Source organism: Myotis nattereri, assembly GCF_964212035.1.
Source record: "Myotis nattereri genome assembly, chromosome: 5".
Lineage (NCBI taxonomy): Eukaryota > Metazoa > Chordata > Mammalia > Chiroptera > Vespertilionidae > Myotis > Myotis nattereri.
Genome location: NC_138080.1, coordinates 5910271 through 5929161, shown reverse-complemented (window position 1 = coordinate 5929161; position 18891 = coordinate 5910271). Strand labels below are relative to the sequence as shown.

Here is an 18891-nt window from a genome sequence, read left to right as displayed (position 1 = left end):
AGAGAGAAACATCGATCAGCTGCCTCCTGCACATCTCCCACTGGGGGATGTGCCCGCAACCCAGGTACATGCCCCTGACCGGAATCGAACCCGGGACCTCTCAGTCCGCAGGCCGACGCTCTATCCACTGAGCCAAACCTGTTTCGGCTGTGTGTCTCTTTTTAATGCACCTCTCATGAGAAACTAGTTACTAGAAATGCAGAAACAGCATGGTGCTCTATAGGATGACACTGAAAGCATTCCTACAGGATTTCAGGGGTCTCCTGGAATGGCAATTCATAGTCCTACATCACAGAACCCATTTGTAACTGGTTTATTTCTCCACAGGGATGAAGATATGGATGGAGAATGGGAAGCTCCTCAGATTGCCAACCCTAAGTGTGAGTCGGCCCCTGGATGTGGTGTCTGGCAAAGACCTATGATTGATAACCCCAATTATAAGGGCAAATGGAAGCCCCCCATGATTGACAACCCTAACTACCAGGTGTGTATCTCTCTCTGGTGTTCTGTTTTGTTTTTTATTTATTTATTTTTTAGATACATTTTTATTGATTTCAGAGAGGAAGGGAGAGAGAGAGCTAGAAACATCAATGATGAGAGAGAATTATTGCTTGGCTGCCTTCTGCATGCCCTCCACTCGGAATCAAGCCTGCAACCTGGACATGTGCCCTTGATCGGAACCCTTCAGTCCGCAGGCCGACACTATCCACTGAGCCAAACCAGCTAGGGCTATTTTGTTTTGTTTAAATCCCTACCTGAGAATATGTTTCACTGCTTTTAGGGGGAATGGCAGGAAGAAGAGAGAAACATTGATTGGTTGCCTCTTGTACTCGCCCCTACCGGGAATTGAATTGGCAAACTTTCACTCCAACCAACTGAGCCACACCATCCAGGGCGAAGTGTGTGCCTTTTAATGTGCTTCATTGATCTGGTTGTGTTCAGATGGAAGTTTTGTCTGTAGTGAGGCTGCTGGGTTGATCACTATTTTCAAGCGATTGAATTACAAAGTAAACTTCATTAATTGAGAGAGAACTTAATATGTTCAATGTTGAAAAGATAAACCTAGAAACTAAAGAAGCTTTCATAATTGCTTTGTACTTTTGTTTAAAAACAAAAGACAAATGGAAAACTTGCAGTTTGAGTACCCTGCTATCATGTGGCAGGGGTGCTGCAGCCACAGGGTACAGAGTGGCAACCTGTGATTTTTAGAAAAAGTGGAAGGGAGGAAGAGAGACTGAGAGACATCGTTTGGTTGCCTCCCGCATGCACCCTCCTGATCAGGGATAGGGATCAAGCCTGCAACCGAGGTCCGTGCCCTTGACTGGAATTGAACCTGGGACTCTTCAGTGTGAGAGCTGACAATATCCACTGAGCCAAACCGGCTAGGGCTTAAATGTTTTTTGTTTTTGTTTTTTTAAAATATATTTTATTGATTTTAGAGAGGAAGGGAAAGGGAGAGAGAGAGAGTGAAACATCAATGATGAGAGAGAATCATTGATTGACTGCCTCCTGCACGCCCCCCACTGGGGATCGAGCCTGCAACCCAGGCATGTGCCCTTGGCCGGAATCGAACCCGGGACCCTTCAGTCCGCAGACCAAAGCTCTATCCATTGAGCCAAACCAGCTAGGGCTTAAATGTTTTTTTAATCGTGCAGTCAAACAATCAAATTAGTTAAAAGTTGCCCTTTAAAAGAACTGCACTTTGGCTGTTTTTTTTGATGGCCATTTGGATGGATTGCCTTTTTTTTTTTTTTTTTTTTTAATCCTTGATGCAGTAGTCATCCTTGTGCATGTCTGAGTGTACGTAGCAACTATTTCTCTAGGTAGTTACTAAGAAGTGAAATTGCTGGTTGAAGATCATTTAAATTTCATTTTATTTTATTTGTTTTTTATATGTATTTTTATTGATTTCAGAGAGGAAGGGAGAGAGAGAAACATCAATGATGAGAGGGTATCATTGATTAGCTGCCTCCTGCATACCTCCTACTGGGGATTGAGCCTGCAACCTGGACTTGTGCCCTGACCTGACCAGGAATGGAACCATCACCTCCTGGTTCATAGTTCGATGCTCAACCATTAAGCCATGCCGGCTGGGTAATCATTTACATTTTAAATCACCACTGAAGAAATCTGTACCGATATAGGCTCCCACTCCTACTAGCAAACTAATGGAGGCTTTTGGAATGTGCCAGGCACAGCGAGGTATTGGTCTAGATGAAGGTCATGGATATTAGAAATTGAAAATAGTTGATGTTCAGATATCTTAGAGGCGGAGTGTAAAACATCAGTAGCATTTATTGTCTTCTTCCTGTTACTCAGTTAAGTTTCACAAATTCAGCAGTTAGCTTCATTTATCATGCGAAATTCATCTTAAGTTTTATTTAGGTTCATCATAAATTTGTGTTGATCATCATTGTCTGAAATGATTTTTAAAAATATTTTTCTCTAGGGAATCTGGAAACCCCAGAAAATACCAAATCCAGATTTCTTTGAAGATCTGGAACCTTTTAAAATGACTCCTTTTAGTGCTATTGGTTTGGAACTGTGGTCCATGACCTCGGACATTTTTTTTGACAACTTTATCATTTGTGGCGATCGAAGAGTAGTTGATGATTGGGCCAGTGATGGATGGGGTCTGAAGAAAGCTGCCGACGGGGCTGCCGAGGTTTGTACTTGCTTATTCCTTGGCATTTATATCTGCAATTGCTACTTTTGTAAAAACCTATCATCTATGGTTTATCTTCCCTTATTTGGGAATATTGTTATAAAAAGTGGTCGTATGCCTACTGAAGACAAAATACTGGGGTGTTGGACATGATTGCTTTAGTCTCATGCAAGTGGCTTTAGAATCTTTAAGTGTAAGGTGATTTCTTTATTTAAAATGTATTTAACAAAATTGCCATTCAGGGTATATTTTAATGCACTCTTAAATGTTGAATCTTGATTTACCCAATATGTGGAATTTTCAAACAATTGGTCATATGGCTGAGGTATAAATTGGAGAGCCAGAGGCACTAAGATGAAGAAATTATTCATTCACTGGTTCCTGAAATTAAGTCTTTTGCTGATGATTAAAAGCCAGCTTTTAAACCTTGTGAAAGGGAAATCACCTTGATATGGAGAACAAGAAAATTGAGGATTTTCTCCTATTTCCTTTTTTTGCTATATGAACATCTTGGCTTAAACCTTGGTGGAGCCTGAGTAGTACCATGTAGTCATTGAACAGTGGAACAGTGCTCACTATATTTGGTGTCAGAAGCTAGAACTTGACATCAGTCATGTCTTGTTTTTCAGCCAGGTGTAGTGGGGCAGATGCTGGAGGCAGCCGAAGAGCGTCCGTGGCTCTGGGTGGTCTATGTTTTGACTGTAGCACTGCCTGTGTTCCTTGTAATCCTCTTCTGCTGTTCTGGCAAGGTATGAGTATTGGTTTGGTTTGGTTTTGAGACATGTTTAGAAAGAACTCTTATGATATTAAAAAATAAGATATATTGCCTGAGGCTTTCTTTCTAGCAGCTCAGTTGTGACCGGATCACATTTGGTGTTGACTTCTGAACCCTTATTCACTACTCTTGGCGGCCATGTATTGTACTCAGATGGGAGTAGCATTTGTAGCCCCTTCATTTCTAGTAGTATTTAAACTACTTTCCTTAATATTTGTCAGCAGCTTTCTAGGGCAGGAAGGAAAACAACAAAAAACTTAGATATAAATCTGGCCATTTGGGCATAAACTAGCTTTTCCTCTTGGCAGAGCTGTTTCTATTCATAAACTTTATAATTCTCGTTACCAGGTTCCTCCCTTAGCATCCCTAACCCCTTTGACCTCCCTCTACACACAAATACATGTAGGGTAAACAGCCTGTTTTTCTTATTCAACCTTTGTTACATGCAGTCAAAAATAAAATTTTGCTTAGGCTCTACTTCTGCTAGATGAGGATGATGCTTTACCTTGCATTCAAGATGTTCTGTAATTCAAGAGTGCCTTTTCCAGCTTTGTCCCCACCACTCCTCTGCCTCTGTGCCTCAGTCACTGTGACTGTTTAAACTTGCCTGGGTCTACCTGACCCCTTTGTTTGTACTCTTCCTTTTCTCTTGAAACCCCACACATTCTCACCCAAGAAAAGACTCTCAGGACAGGAAGTATATCTTACTCATTTCCATATATCTCTCCTAGTATACAGCCTGGTACAGAACTTTGCTCTTTAGGCATTTAATAATTATATGATAACGTACTACATAAAATGTGAACAAAATGGTTGTACTGTGGGGAAATATTTCAGAAACAGTCCAGTCCTGTGGAGTACAAGAAGACTGATGCTCCTCAGCCAGATGTGAAGGAAGAAGAAGAGAAGGAAGAAGAAAGGGACAAGGGAGATGAGGAGGAGGAAGGTGAAGAGAAACTTGGTAAGAAGTAGACCCCAAAATATCTGCTTTCACCCAAGACTCTAAGATGTTCAAACCCTTATAAACAAGTTACTGTAAAGATTGTTTTAGACAATTAATGCTAATTATCTAATTACCCAAAACAGTTGTAAGGTTTGCTGAGTTGTTTAACTTCTGTTTTAGAAGAGAAGCAAAAAAGTGATGCTGAAGAAGATGGCGACACTGTCAGTCAAGAGGGCGAAGATAGGAAATCTAAAGCAGAGGTAACAGGAAGGGGGAATATGTTTTGTATTTTAAGCACCTAAGTTGAAAGTACATTTAAGTAGAGGGAATATTTTCATAAGGTAATTTTCAGTGGTCATGGCTGTAAAAATTCTGTTAAAGCCAATTTTATAAAAGTGAAATTCTTAGAAATACAGGTCAGTATGCTATAACTTCAAATTATATCTGAATCTCAGAAGTATTTTTCTGTGCTGAAAATGGTTTTGGAATAAGCAGAATTGTAGGAGAAAACTAATAAAATGATTTCTGAGATGGCAACTGTAGGTTATTATTTTAGTCTATCTCTTCATCCACCTCCCCTAATTGTGCCCTTAAAAAATATTTCTTGCACAAATCCCGTGTGTTGTAAAATTTCTGTCCCAGTTGCTCACAGATTCATTTATTTATTCAATAAGTAGTTTTGGAGTGCTCATTATATGCCAGGCATCGTCAGTGAACAAGACAGACAAAGATAACCTACCTTTGGGGAGCTTAATTTCTAGTGGGAGGAAACAGACAATTATCAGTAGACATGATAAGGAAGTACCTGAATGAATGTTAGAAAGTGATGGGCCATGAAAAAGAAAAGTACAATAGGAAAGGCTATCAGAAGTGCTGACGGCGGGGTGGGATGCAGTGTTAAAGATGGTAGGCCTCGGAGAGGTGACGTTTGAGTGAAGACTTGACAGATATGGGCAGCCATTGTAGGTTTTGGGACTAAGTAGGTCTGATCACACTCGCTGCAGCGTTTTCTACAGACAAGTAGAATCAAGGAGACTGGATAGGAGGCTGCTGTGCGAATCCGGTTAGATACGGTGGTCCTGAGTAGGGTGAAATGATAGGAAAGGAGGATGTGGGCTTCTGGAGCTGGGTTGGATGTGAGGTCTGAGGGAAAGAGAATAAGCCACACCTTTTCTACCAAGGTCTCTTTCCAAAGCACTTCTCTATTTCATGATGTTTCTTTCTGGAAAACTCTACCCAGTGTCCATTTCCAGCTCCCACTATTCTGCCCTCCCCTTGATAAAGATCAATGCTGTTTATGTTTTCAGTTTCTTGACTAAAATGTAGAGTTCTTTCAGGTAAGGTTCAGTCTCACATCCTTTTTTTTTTTTTTTTTTTTAACATATATTTTCATTGATTTTAAAGAGGAAGGGAGAGAGAGAGATAGAAACATCAATGATGAAAATCATTGATCAGCTGCCTCCTGAATGCCCTACACTGAGGATCGAGCCTGCAACCTGGGCATGTGCCTAGGTTCATGTGGCTCAACCACTGAGCCACACCATCCAGGCTCACATACTTTTTATATTCCCCAAGCTTTCTTACACAGTAAGAGAAGTCCAATAGGATAGGAAGAGTACCAGGCTATTGTCTTGAGTGTCACATGGGACCTGGCTTGGGTAGTCTTCAGTCCCCATAAAGTCCAGTTTTCTCAGTCTCAAAGTGGGGCTAATGTGTCCATAGGCCAGTAAATTATTTAGGATTAATCAAGATGACATGTGAAAGCATGGTGTCTGGTCTTTTTAAAAGAAGATGTTTGTGGGTTAGATTGAGAAAAGTGCATTTTCGTGGAAAGAAAACAAGAAAGACGGTATTAAAACACAGTCCCACCACCTCTAAGACAGTTGGTTTTTGGTACATTTTCTTCAAATCATTTTTTTCTTCATATTTTACCCATAGATGGGTTACCCTCAGGTTGGTAGATCTTGAAAATTTGGCGAATTTTTACTTTTCATAATATGCTAATTATAATGAATTTCTTGTTGTTTTTTTCAACCAATAGGAGGATGACATTTTGAACAAATCACCAAGAAACAGAAAGCTAAGAAGAGAGTAAAATTATCTTAAGAACTTGATATGTGATTTCCTCTCCCTCCCCTTCCTCTGCAAGTGTGGTCCTAGGAGAGAACCTGGCACATCTTAGGTTGAGACTCAGAAAGCCTCCAGATGTCACCTTCAACAAGTTTCAGTCAAACACTAGCCCGTGTAATTTTAAACATCTAGCAGTAAATGCAATTGTGACAAAAAGGACCGTTTCTGTAGAAAGAAAGCATTTAACAATGGTTGTGAATTGTAACATGAAGCAACTAATTTGTATTTTTTTTTGTTCTGTTTTTAAACATCTTTGTTTTTTTAATAGAGTAATAGAATTTTGCCAGTCTTTAAAATCTTGGCTTAATTTAATATATTGATGTGTCCATGCAGAAATAACACCAACTTTTAGAAATTCTAGGGGGATGAACTGCAGTTTTTAGAACCAATTTTGTTTGAGTTTGGTATTACAAAGCATTCAAGTGTCTCTGTCCCTTAAAATTGATAATCATGTTTAAAGTGCAGTTATTTGTCATTATAATCTTGTATTGCTTACTTCCCTTCCTCCTAAAGAAATTGAGGAGAGGGATTGAATGGAAGCCCAAATTTATACAAAGGTTCTGTTTAATTGTATTAAAAATGGACATATAAAAAGAAAAAAGACTTTTCACTCGATGTTGGTTAGACCATAAAGTGTGTGTGTGTTCTGTTGTGCTTGGAACAGCTCAGTTCACAGACAGGTTTAAGTTAGTGGAGGAGGGAGTATAGTGTGGCATTTGGGCCTTTATCCTCTGCACACCCGTGTCTGGGCTGCAGTCTTCTTGAACAGGTGGCTCTTTTAAGGACTGCTACCAGGACATGTGCGCTCCAGAGAGAACCTGGTGTTTTCATCCCATCTTCCATTCTGTGGACACTGTTTCCCTCCCTGTTTCCCGGAGTCCTAGCTTTCTCCTCTGCTTGCCTTTTCTTCACAGCGCCTTGCTGTCCGTTGCTGAAAATGATGATGAGCTCTGCATAGTGTTAAGCTTTATTGTGATTGTGTATGTTTCTTCCTTTTTTAAGCAGACCTGCACCTTTCCAGGGTCAAGTACAGGATAGAATGCTATCTTTTATTTTTTTTAATCCATTTCTCTTACTCTGTGTAAAGACTAGAAGTCTATCCAAATGTGAGCCAATTCAGAATTGACTGTAATTGAACACAGGCTAAAAAGTACTGATGGGAGGAGTGACATAGAGCATGAGTTATCCAATTTTTGTAGCTGCTAAACCTTTTAAGTTATCATTTGCAGTTCATGTAAGAGTTGTGTCTTAAATTACATGATAAAGCAGTCCTGTTAAAAATAATTATTATTTTTTTTTAGTATGTGGATTGTAGAATATTTTAATAAGTGATGTTAGGTTTGTTTTTTCATATGGAATGCAGATGGGTGCTATCAGAGCCTCTCCCCCATCACAGTGTAATAACCTCACTATTACACCACACTGAAGTATATTCAAAATTAGATGTTCTTTTAGCTTTATTCTTTCTTCAGAGCTGTTTCAAATATACCGATGATACTGTTCCTTGCACTGAATATATAAACACTCCAGAGTGTTTATATTGGGGAGATTTTGGGGAGGAAGTATATTTGTAAAAGATGAAGGCTGTATCTGTTTATTTTGTTTATCTCAATTTTTTACCAGTTCACTTAAATTCTTATGAGGGTGGGATGCATTTTTCTTGCTGTTCAGTGCTTTATTCTTTTCATCTGGTGTTCTGTGGTCACAGTGACCTTAGCTATGTAGCACACTTTCCCAAATGTATTGAGCGCGAATAAACAGTTACTTGGCAAGACCTGAAAATATGTCTGCAGATTTCTCCTTTGAAGCAAATGTGTGGGGTCATGGCATTTCCAGAAGTCTGCCTTCACTCTCCGTTAATATTTCATGCCTCACAGTTTCTTCTGGCTGAGCTGTGGAATGACAAGTGTAAATCAATAGAGTGTTCATTTGCCTTTCCAGGGTTATTTAGCAGTTTGATGAAAACAAGTCATTTCTTGGTTCTCCTTTTCACTCTCTTGAAGTTGCAACCTCCTGATTAAATGTCTGACACATTAATGAATGACCAGCTGCAGTTCTTAGCTCTTTGAAAGGCACTTGCATTATGATTTCACATGCTGGCCACCCGCCCCATTGCTGTAAGATGCCCACTCCATCAGATGTGTTCCCCGGTTTCTCTTGTTCACAAAATACTTCCCACTTTTCTCAAATTGTCACATTACTCAATGGTATTAAAGCCCTGTGTTAAGCATCTGCTTTTGACTGAACTTCATAGTAACCTTTAATTCACGTGTTTTGCTGTTTCAAAGTGGGTTAATTGTCCTTTAATTGGCCACTGTTTGCTATTATGCAGGAACTACTATGAACAGTGGGATATATAGTCTCGTCCCTTGGTGTTCACAGGATTGGTTGCAGGACTTACCCATGAATACCAAAGTTTGAGGATGCTCAAGTCTCTTATGTAAAATGGCATACATAGTATTTGCATATAACCTGCACACATCTTCCCTATACTTTAGATTACTTAGACCTAATACAATGTAAATGCTATTTAAATAGTTGTTAAACTATGTTGTTTAGGAAATAATGACAAGAAAAAGTCGGTATATGTTCAGTACAGATGCAACCTGCAGCCATCAGAGGCCTATTTACATAGCACACATCAGCAATAATGAAACTTTTTTCTAGATATTTTTCTTTCTTGGTGGTTGGTTGAATTTGAGGATGGGAACCCTCTGAAACTGAAGGCCAACTGTACTTTGTCACCATGAGGTGACAGTCAACTCCATGGAGATTCTGCCTCCTTTCCTGCTGGATTAGAATCCAGTCGTTTCTGTTGTGGCATCGGGATAACAGCTCAGAAATGGAGTAGTAATTTATAGATAGTCTTTTAAGATTTATGGGAACGAATGAGTTCTTAAATGTTTCATGTTTACATTATTTCAGGGAGGTTTTTGAAAATTAGGTCAATTTTTTTAAAAACGTGCTATTTGGCTTTTGGACTGCTTACTGAAGAGAAATAGACATAGTGCTTCTATTTTTCCTATTAGAAACTAAATATTTAATCCTGGTGTAAAATTTTTATGTTTAAAGACTGGTGAAAAACAGGACCGACCACATTATGGCATTCATGAGCACCTTTGCCTTGGAGGGCCACTTGTATCTTTTTACTGCATTTGTATAAAAACAAATACTACTTGAATAAGGATTCATTTTTTCTTATTGTAAAATAAAATATTTTTGTGGGTCCTAGTGAAAAGTTGCTGTAACAGCTGCTTTGAGCTGTTGATGGTGCCTCTCAACCTGCAGCTTCCTGGCACCTTCTATTTAACTTGTTAGCAATTAAGGATCCTAGCGTCTCTTGGCCCAACACAAGACTATCTAGTTTCACTGCCGACTCGCCGGTCCCGGGTTTCTCCTCGCCTCCCTGTCCCTTTGCCTGCCGGTTCTAACACTAGAGCATAATCGCCTTTGGTTGGGTATTGAGTGGCTCGATTTTACCTAACAGACATCTTTTTAAATGTAATCCGGTTTTGACTGGAATGCCATCCATTGCGGTGCTAGTCCCCACTGCGAGACTCTCCCCACACCTTCCTTATGCGAGCTGGGCTTTTTCTGGGTAAGTAGTAACAACTTGGAACTTACTCAAATTTTGATATAAAAGTGGAAATTGACGGTCCCAGTGATGCAGAATGGCGTGAGAGGAAACCTTTTCCAGCTCCCTCGTGACATTTCGACCAATTAAAAGGCTGGACGTAAGCAATGGGGTCGAAGAAAACAGCTGACACTGGAAAGGCGTGGCCACTTCGGAGTTTCTCTGAGCAGCTGGGGAAAGGCGCGGGGGCCGGCGGCCGGCTCTGCGCCGCGGACCCGGAAGGGCCTGCCCGCGGAGGCGGCGCTCAGCGCGGTTCCGTCCGTCACCCTCGCCGGTGCCCAGCCCGAGGCCCGCCCCCGACGGGAGTTCCTTTAAACTCCGCCTGGGAGCCCCGCGGCGCCGCCGGCCGCCGGCCCCCGCCCCTCGCCCCTCGGGCGGCCGCTCGCCCTGTTCTGATTGGCCGCCGCCCCTGCTCCTCGCCGTGACGCCGAGGTCGCCCGCCGGGGTCCCGCCCTCTTCCGAGAGCCCTGAAAACAATTTTAAGATGGCGGCTCCGGCGGCGCGGAAAACAATGGGCTCGGGGCGGCGGGGCCAGGCCGCGGCCTGAGGTGGGCAGCCAGCGCCGGCCGGCGTCGGGCCGAGCGGAGCCGCAGGAAGACCCGCCGCCGCCCCCGCCGCTCGCGGGGCCATGGCGCGGCCGTGAAGCGGCGGCCCGCCGGCGGGGAGCGGAGCCCGCAGTTCCAGCCAACAGAGACGCCCGCCCCGGGCCCGGCCCCGGCCCCGGCCCGCGCCGCCTTCGGCCCATGGTGCTGCCCACCTGCCCCATGGCGGAGTTCGCGCTGCCGCGGCACAGCGCGGTCATGGAGCGCCTCCGCCGACGCATCGAGCTGTGCCGGCGCCACCACAGCACCTGCGAGGCGCGCTACGAGGCCGTGTCGCCCGAGCGCCTGGAGCTGGAGCGCCAGCACACCTTCGCCCTGCACCAGCGCTGCATCCAGGCCAAGGCCAAGCGCGCCGGCAAGCACCGGCAGCCGCCCGCCCCGCCGCCCGCCCCGGCCCCGGCCCCGGCCCCGCGCCTCGACGCCGCCGACGGCCCCGAGCACGGCCGCCCCGTTCCGGTGAGTAGGCGCGGGGAGCGGCCCCTTCCGCGGAGAGGCTCCCCGGCCTCCTCGGGACCGGGGGCCGGGGGCCGGGCGGGGAACCGAGCGCTGTCACCTGCCGCGCAGGGCGCAGTGGCGGTGGTTGGGGGAAACCGGGCGGTGAAGACCGGGGTGAGGCTCCGGCTGGGAGGCTGGGGAGCGGCAGCGGAGAGGTGCCCCGACGGGACCCCGGGATTCTGAGCCGTTTCCGTACACACCGGCCGGAGCGGCCCCGGCAGTGGCTGCACTCTCCCCGCAGTGTTTGTGGGTCCTTGCTCGGTGCAGGCTCGCGGTTTAATACGGAAATGTCAGGCAGCCTTCAGCTGGTCAAACTGTCCTGAAGGGGAACACCCCAAAACCTTGGGAAATCTTAGTAAAAATAGTCCATGTTGAGGCTCCCCTGAAAGTTGTGTACTTGTGAGTCCAGCAGTGTTGTGGACAATTCCAGTTTCCAGTGATAAGCCTGTTTAAAATTTCCGATGATGGAGAGTTTGTGGATAAGTTATTATGCCCTTTGGGTTCCCAGTAGCTCTTCCGGGGATTTGTCGGTTAGAGGTTTTCTTTCCTGAAGCTGATTCATAAGAGGGAGATGCTTGCCCTGCTGGTGGCTCCGTTGGCTGGGCGTCCTCCGGTGTGCCCAGAGGTCGCCGGTTCGATTCCCAGTCAGGCACAAACCTAGGTTTCGGGTTCGATCCCAGGTCGGGGCGCCTACGGGAGGCAACCGATCCATCTCTCACATCAAACCGATGCTTCTCTCCCCCCTAAAAATAAATAAATAAACAAACAAATAAAAACGTTTACTAAAAAAGGGGGAAGAACAAAGTTTTGTTTTCTTGGTAATTTAAAGTTTAAAACAAATGTTAGCAATCTATTTGTTCTGTGTTATTTTTAAATTCATGCCTTTGCTACCTTTCACCTGGGCTGTTGCAGTGCCCATCTCTAACTAGTCATCAAGCATTTGGTCTCTTTTCCTCTAAATGCTGTGTGCCCTCTCCGCCCCCCTGCTCCCCCCCGCCCTCGCCCACTCCCAGGTCCTATTCTCTGGTTGAATTATTTTCCGTATTCTCTCCCACATTAGTCTGGGCTGCTGGACATTTCATTGATTATTGCTTATCGACTAGTCAAGTCTTCTGGTTCTCACTTTTTTCATCTGTAAACTGCAGGTATGTTTACCTTATTATCCTCTTTCCCAACCTTTCAGAAGCCCGCCATCCTTCAGATCTAGCTCATCTTCCTCTTCTTTTTTAAAATTTATTTTTTATTTGATTTTATTTTGGTGATTTGAGAGAGAAAGAGAGGAAGGGAGGGAGAGTTCCATTTAGTTAGGCATTCATTGGTTGATTCTTTTATGTGTCCTGACGGGGATTGAGCCTGCAACCTTGAGGTATGGGGCAAGGTCAAGCCAACTGAGCCACCCAGCCAGGGCCATCTTCCTCTTCTTGAAAGCTCGTTTCTGACCACACTAGCCCACAGGAATCAGAATCAACTTTGTCAAAACATTTAGGAAACTTATTGTCTATGCTGTTTATTTTTAGCACATAGTCACATACTGCTTTGGCCATGTCTTTCCAACTAGACTGTAAGCCCTGGGAGGCAGGAAGGTGTTTGGCTCAGAGTTCCTTACACATCTTAGGCTCTCGGCTGTGTTTATTGAATGATTGATATTAAACTTGGTAGTACTTAGTAATTTATTCTTCTTTATGCTACCCTCAAAAGGCAAAATGGCTTAACTTCATGATGCCTTTACTCACAACTCCTGTTTTAAGGAAAGACTTTAACAGTAGCGGATGGTCATGCCAATTTAAGTACATAATGAAAGCTCATAAAATCTTAGTTTACATGCAAATAGTTGCCTTGAACACCACCTAGAAATTATATTGGTGATGAGTCAACGTGTTTAAAGAGAATGAGAGTTTAGACCCTACATGATATTTTCAGTCCTGAATTACTGGAGAGAAATTTGGTATATTGTTTGACAGTAAATTAATTCTAAGTGTGTTAGAACTTGAATCTGGCTTGTCACTTATTCCTTTGGGTGTCAGAGACTGATCCGATGTGCCATGCTCTGTTGATGTCTTATCACAGTAAATCTTGGGCCATGGATTTCATGAATTTAAACTTTAGAGTGGAAGTGCTCTCCTGTTGTCTCTCTAGTACAGTGGTTCTCAACCTTGGCTGCACATTAGAATCACCTGGGAATCTTTTTAAAATCCTGATTTCTTGGCCTCGAGGGCTCCTTTCACTTCCGTCTCCAAGTGATTCTAGCTGAGCTCTTCAGCCTTGAAATGGGTTGGAATGGGATCGTAGTAAAGGGAAGATTAATGTCACTAAGAAAACTGGCATTTTCTGTGTTAGTGGCTCCTTCAGTTCAGAGGGGAAGAAAATCCTTGTTTGGGTACGACTTGGGTTTAGAGAGAGATGGTGCCTGTTAGTTATTGTTATTTTTGACAATTGAAACGTGTATTTAATGTAATTAATATTCCTTACATAAAGAATATTATATATTTTTTTCCAGTTGAACTATAATACTATTAGACAGCTGTTTCATAGCTCCAGTTACCATCCGCGAACTATTTGTACAGCTGAAAGGGATCAAACTTACTAATAGAGTTCATCTTCAGTTTTTCCTTCTCTTCAATATCCCACTACACAGCCTTAACCACTGTCTGCAGACTCTGTTAAAGATGGGTCAGAAGCAGTGCTTCAGACTCTAATTGTCAAGGAATGACCTTGCTAGGTTCTCTTTATGCTATGTGCTCTTTCAAATCCAAAATAGTAGTTTTCTAATGACAGTTAGGGTTGACTTATTTTTGTTAGGGATGTTAGATTATAGAGAATTATCCACCCACTTTATATAAATATTCATTCTGTAATGAAAATAGTTTTACAGTAGCTTGAACAGTTTCATTTAGTAAAATGCTCTAAAGGTTTATGCCTCATCCCTTTATCTGCCATTGCTACTCTCTTTTTAAAAACTATATTTTTATTGATTTTAGAGAGGAAGGGCGGGGGAGAGGGAGAGGGAGAGATAGATACATCAATGATGAGAGAGAATCATTGATCGGCCGCCTCCTGCACATCCCCTACTAGGGATCAAGCCCACAACCTGCGCATGTGCCATGACTGGAAATCAAACCACAACCTCCCGGTTCATAGGTTGATGCTCAACCATTGAGCCACACTGGCTGGGCAAGATGTGTAGATTTTTAATAATGATTTATAGATTAAAATTATGTAAGAATTATGCAAATAACAAATTATTTCCAGGAAGTAGAGATATCTGATCATAAAACAGACATTGTACTGTAATCATGTGGGATAGTTTTAGAGAAAAGATGACTAATGTAGCTTTAGGAACCCATCTCTCCCTATAATACTGGGACCTCATCCTAACAACCTTTTTCCTTTTTTATCGTCAGTATCCCTTTTCTCACTACATCCTCCCCTTCAGCTTGAAAGCACAAACAAATATTCTTTCTTTTGTCTTTTCTCACCCTCAAAATAGTGTTCCATCTTCTTCCTTTCCGTTGCCCTTTCCACTGAACTCTCCACTTACTCATTAGTCCATTGTGATCTGTCTTCTACCTCTTCTACTTTTCTGAAATTACCCCCTTAAAGAACACCAAAGATGGAATTATCATATTTAGTGGCTTCTTAGTCATCATTCTTCTTTACTTATTCCTCCTTAAAACTTCTCTCTAAGCTGCTACCGGCTTCTGATTTTCTTTCCAGCTTTTTTTTTTTTTTTTTTTTTTTAAATATATTTTATTGATTTTTTACAGAGAGGAAGGGAGAGAGATAGAGAGTTAGAAACATCAGTCAGCTGCCTCCTGCACATCTCCCACTGGGGATGTGCCCGCAACCCAGGTACATGCCCTTGACCGGGATTGAACCCGGGACCTTTCAGTCCGCAGGCCGACGCTCTATCCACTGAGCCAAACCGGTTTCAGCTGATTTTCTTTCCAGCTTCTGACAGTTTTCTCAGTCTCCTTCCTGCTACCTTTAGTAATTCATGCAACAAGTATTTGAGTGTCTGCTGTGGGCCAGAGCGTATTTTAGGCACAAGAAATATAGCCGTGGATAGGACAAATTAATCAGCTCACATGAAGAAAGAGATCAGTGATTTAAAAACTTATTTTTAGTTGTAATAAATGCTAAGAAACATTAGAGTAGTGTGATACTGAGTGATTTTCAGTAGCAGCTTTATATAAGATGCTTTATCTTTTTTTTTTTAATCCTCACCTGGGGACGTATTTTCATTGATTTTAGATTTTAGAGAGAGAGGAAGGGAGAGAGAAGAACATTTATGTGAGAGAAACACTGATCAATTGCCTCCTATGCACACCAGACACATCTCACACATCGTACGCTCCCCCACCGGGATTGAACCTGCAACCCACATGTGCCCTGACCAGAAATTGAACCCATGACCTCTTGGTTCTAGGGATGGTTCCCAACCGAGCCACACCGACCAGGGCTTGATGCTTTGTCTTAATTTGGGCCTGAATGGCAGGAGGTTATCAGTCATTTGAAAGTCTCAGAACCTTTCAGTTAGAATTACCTACAGTGTTTGAGGCAGGGGCGGAGCTTTCATGAAGAATAGAAAGGAGGTCCCTGTGGCCAGTCGGCATCCAGTGTGAGAGGTGGGTAAGCACGAATCAGATCAAGTGCAGGGAAAGCAGTAGCAAGACTTAAGCAGAAACATGATATGATCTGATTTGGTTTTGAAAGGTCATTCTGGTGCTCAATGAAGTTGGTGTGGGCAAGAGTGGATGCAGTTATGCTTTTACAGAAGTGTTGCCCGGGGCTAGTGGTGGTAGTGGAGATGACGAGGAAATGGATTCTGGACAGGTCCTGAAGGCAGAGATGCCAGAGCTTGGTCATGGACTAAATGGATTGGATGGCGGTAAGAGAGAGGGGAAAGTTGAGGGGAATTCCAAGTTTTTTGCCTTGGTAAACTTTCTCTGCACACTTTTTAAATATTGTTCCCTAGGCAATTAGTCTCTACTTTTTTCACTCAGTCTTCCTTTTTTTGGGTAATGAATGTCATTGACTCTTTCAAAGCTTCACCTAATAATAATAAGATTCTCCAGAACTCTCTTCCAAGGTTCAGGACCATACTTCAGCTGTCTACTGACATTTCCACTTTGATACTCCACATGTCCAAAATAGGCTCTCCCTTTTTCCTGCCAATCTTTCATTCCTTTGGAGTATTTTCTCTAGCACAGTCATCCAAAGTAGAAACCTGGGAATTGCCTACTCCTTTCCTGCACTCCCAGCTTTGCGTTGGTCATTTATTCAACCACTATTAGCTTCTGCTGGAGCCAGGAATTATGGTGGCACAGGAACTGTGTCAGCAGCCTGATGGGAAGTAGGTAGTAGTAAGTGGGGCATTGCAAAGCCATGTTGAGGACTTCAAAGCCTGTGGGAATATCAGGTAGGGGATGCCTCTTTTGAAGTTTGGAAGCTTTAAAGATTTGGCTTTTAAAATGGGTCCAGCCCAGCCGGCGTGGATCAGTGGTTAAGCGTTGATCTATGAACCAGGAAGTCACAGTTCAATTCCTGGTCAGGGCACATGCCCAGGTTGTGGACTCCATCCCCAATGCAGGAGGCAGCCAAACAATGATTCTCTGTCATCATTGATATTTCTACCTCTCACTCTCCCTTCCTCTCTGAAATCAATTAAAAAAATAATGGCATTAAAATAGGTCTTAATATTTTCCAAAGGGTATTCCATGGAAGACTAATTTCATGGGCTATATTAAAAGAGTTCCAGAAATGCCGAAGCCGGTTTGGCTCAGTGGATAGAGCGTCGGCCTGCGGACTGAAGGGTCCCGGGTTCGATTCCGGTCAAGGGCATGTACCTGGGTTGCGGGCATGTCCCCAGTGGGAGATGTGCGGGGGGCAGCTGATCGATGTTTCTCTCTCATCGATGTTTCTAGCTCTCTATCTCTCTCCCTTCCTCTCTGTAAAAAATCAATAAAATATATAAAAGAGTTCCAGAATTGAGCAAATTTTGGAGACACTGGGATAAACAAATTTAAGCAGCTTCCTTTATTAGGACATTTCCAAACCTTTAGTATGTTGCTATGCATGGGGATCCAAGCTCTTATCAAGGGGCATGTAGTAGGACTTTGATCCTGTTGGAAAACTAAATAAAAGCACTAAATTATGATAGTGAGTAGTTCTTTAAATTTGGGGCTTAAAGTGTCAGAGGCTGGAAGATAAAGGTGAAAAGGTTGGAGTCAAATCATGAAAAGCCATATATTTGATTTTGGGTGTTTGGACTAAATATATTTTTTGGATTAAATAATTTTGAAACATTGAGAATCCCCTGACACATTTTTATGTTGACATCTAAAGCTTTTCATCCTAAGTTTTTAAGCTTATCAAAAATTATGATGTATTTATGGTGTTGTTCAATTGTATACTAAACCACCATAATTCAATTTTTAAATGAAATATATGAAATAAGAAATTTATATAAAACAGAGCCTTATAAAGTGTCACATGTATTTAATATGAATCAACTATTTTAAAAAGAGAAAAAACGGGGGAAAATGTATGGCTCATGGTAGAGCATCCATCAGCCCTAATACCAAAGGGTCTCGGGTTCAATTCCCGGTCAAGAACACATACCTGGGTTGCAGGTCAGTCCCAGGCGGTTGGGGCCTATGCAGGAGGCAACTGATCCATGTCTCTCTCACATGGATGTTTTTCTCTCTCCCTTCCTCCCTGTCACTCTCTCTAAAAATCAATGGAAAAAATATCTTTGGAGAGGATTAACAAAAACGTGGGGGGAATGCTTTTTATAGTTGCAGGGAGTATAACTTTCAAATAATTATAAATATTAATATTTAAAAATAAAATGGTTACATCACTTTTTTTAAAATGTAGCCAGTGGAATCTGAATACCTTAACAATATACTTTCATCAATCATTTACACTTTTCTTTAACAGAAATTTTAAACCACTCTTTTTTCTCCTGGAACTTGCATTTCTCTTAGACTTGCCCCACCTAGTTTTATTCTAATATAATGAATGCTTGTAAGTCTTCTTATTTGATAATTCTAGCATGTTTCTTTCTAAACAAAAAAGGTATAAAAATTGAAATTAAAAACTTCAATTTAGCCAGACCGGCATGGCTCAGTGGTTGAGCATTGACCTATGAACCAGGAGGTCACGGTTAGATTCCTGGTCAAGGCACATGTCTGGGTTGTGGGCTCAATCCCCATTTGGGGGTGTGCAAGAGGCACCCAATCCATGATTCTCTCTCATTGATGTTTCTCTCTCTCTCTCTCTCTCTCTCTCTCTCTCTCTCTCTCTCCCTCCCTCCCTCCCTCCCTCCCTCCCTCCCCCCCTCTTCCTTCCTCCTTGAAATTAATAAAAATATATTAAAAACAAAAAACTTCAATTTAGCTCATGGACTGAAGGGTCCTGGATTTGATTCTGGTCAAGGGCACATCACCTCGGTTGCAGGCTCGATTCCCAGTGCCAGTTCGGGGCTCGTGCAGGAGGCAACCAATTGATGTGTCTCTCTCACATTGATGTTTCTCTCTCTTTGTCTCTCCTCCCTCCCACTCTCTCTAAAAAGAAATCAATGGAAAAATATCCTCAGGTGAGGATTAACAACAACAAATAAATTAAAAATTAAAATACATGTTT

The 18891-nt window shown here is 42.6% G+C and overlaps 2 protein-coding genes across 2 annotated transcripts in view; both read left to right on the top strand.

The window, feature by feature from the left end:
* The window catches only part of CANX (calnexin), a 31447-nt gene extending 23152 nt beyond the window's left edge, over positions 1–8295 (top strand). Inside the window, exons 10-15 of the mRNA XM_081093295.1 lie at positions 328–484; positions 2450–2665; positions 3295–3414; positions 4278–4401; positions 4564–4643; positions 6425–8295. Coding sequence (XP_080949421.1) covers positions 328–484; positions 2450–2665; positions 3295–3414; positions 4278–4401; positions 4564–4643; positions 6425–6478 — 751 coding nt within the window. The 3' untranslated portion in view covers positions 6479–8295. The remainder of the gene's footprint in view (positions 1–327; positions 485–2449; positions 2666–3294; positions 3415–4277; positions 4402–4563; positions 4644–6424) is intronic.
* A 2595-nt stretch (positions 8296–10890) lies between these two features.
* MAML1 (mastermind like transcriptional coactivator 1) overlaps positions 10891–18891 on the top strand; it is a gene marked incomplete at its 5' end in the record, with an annotated part of 65085 nt that continues 57084 nt past the window's right edge. Inside the window, one exon of the mRNA XM_081091931.1 lies at positions 10891–11205. Within this exon, the coding sequence (XP_080948057.1) occupies positions 10891–11205 (315 nt within the window). The remainder of the gene's footprint in view (positions 11206–18891) is intronic.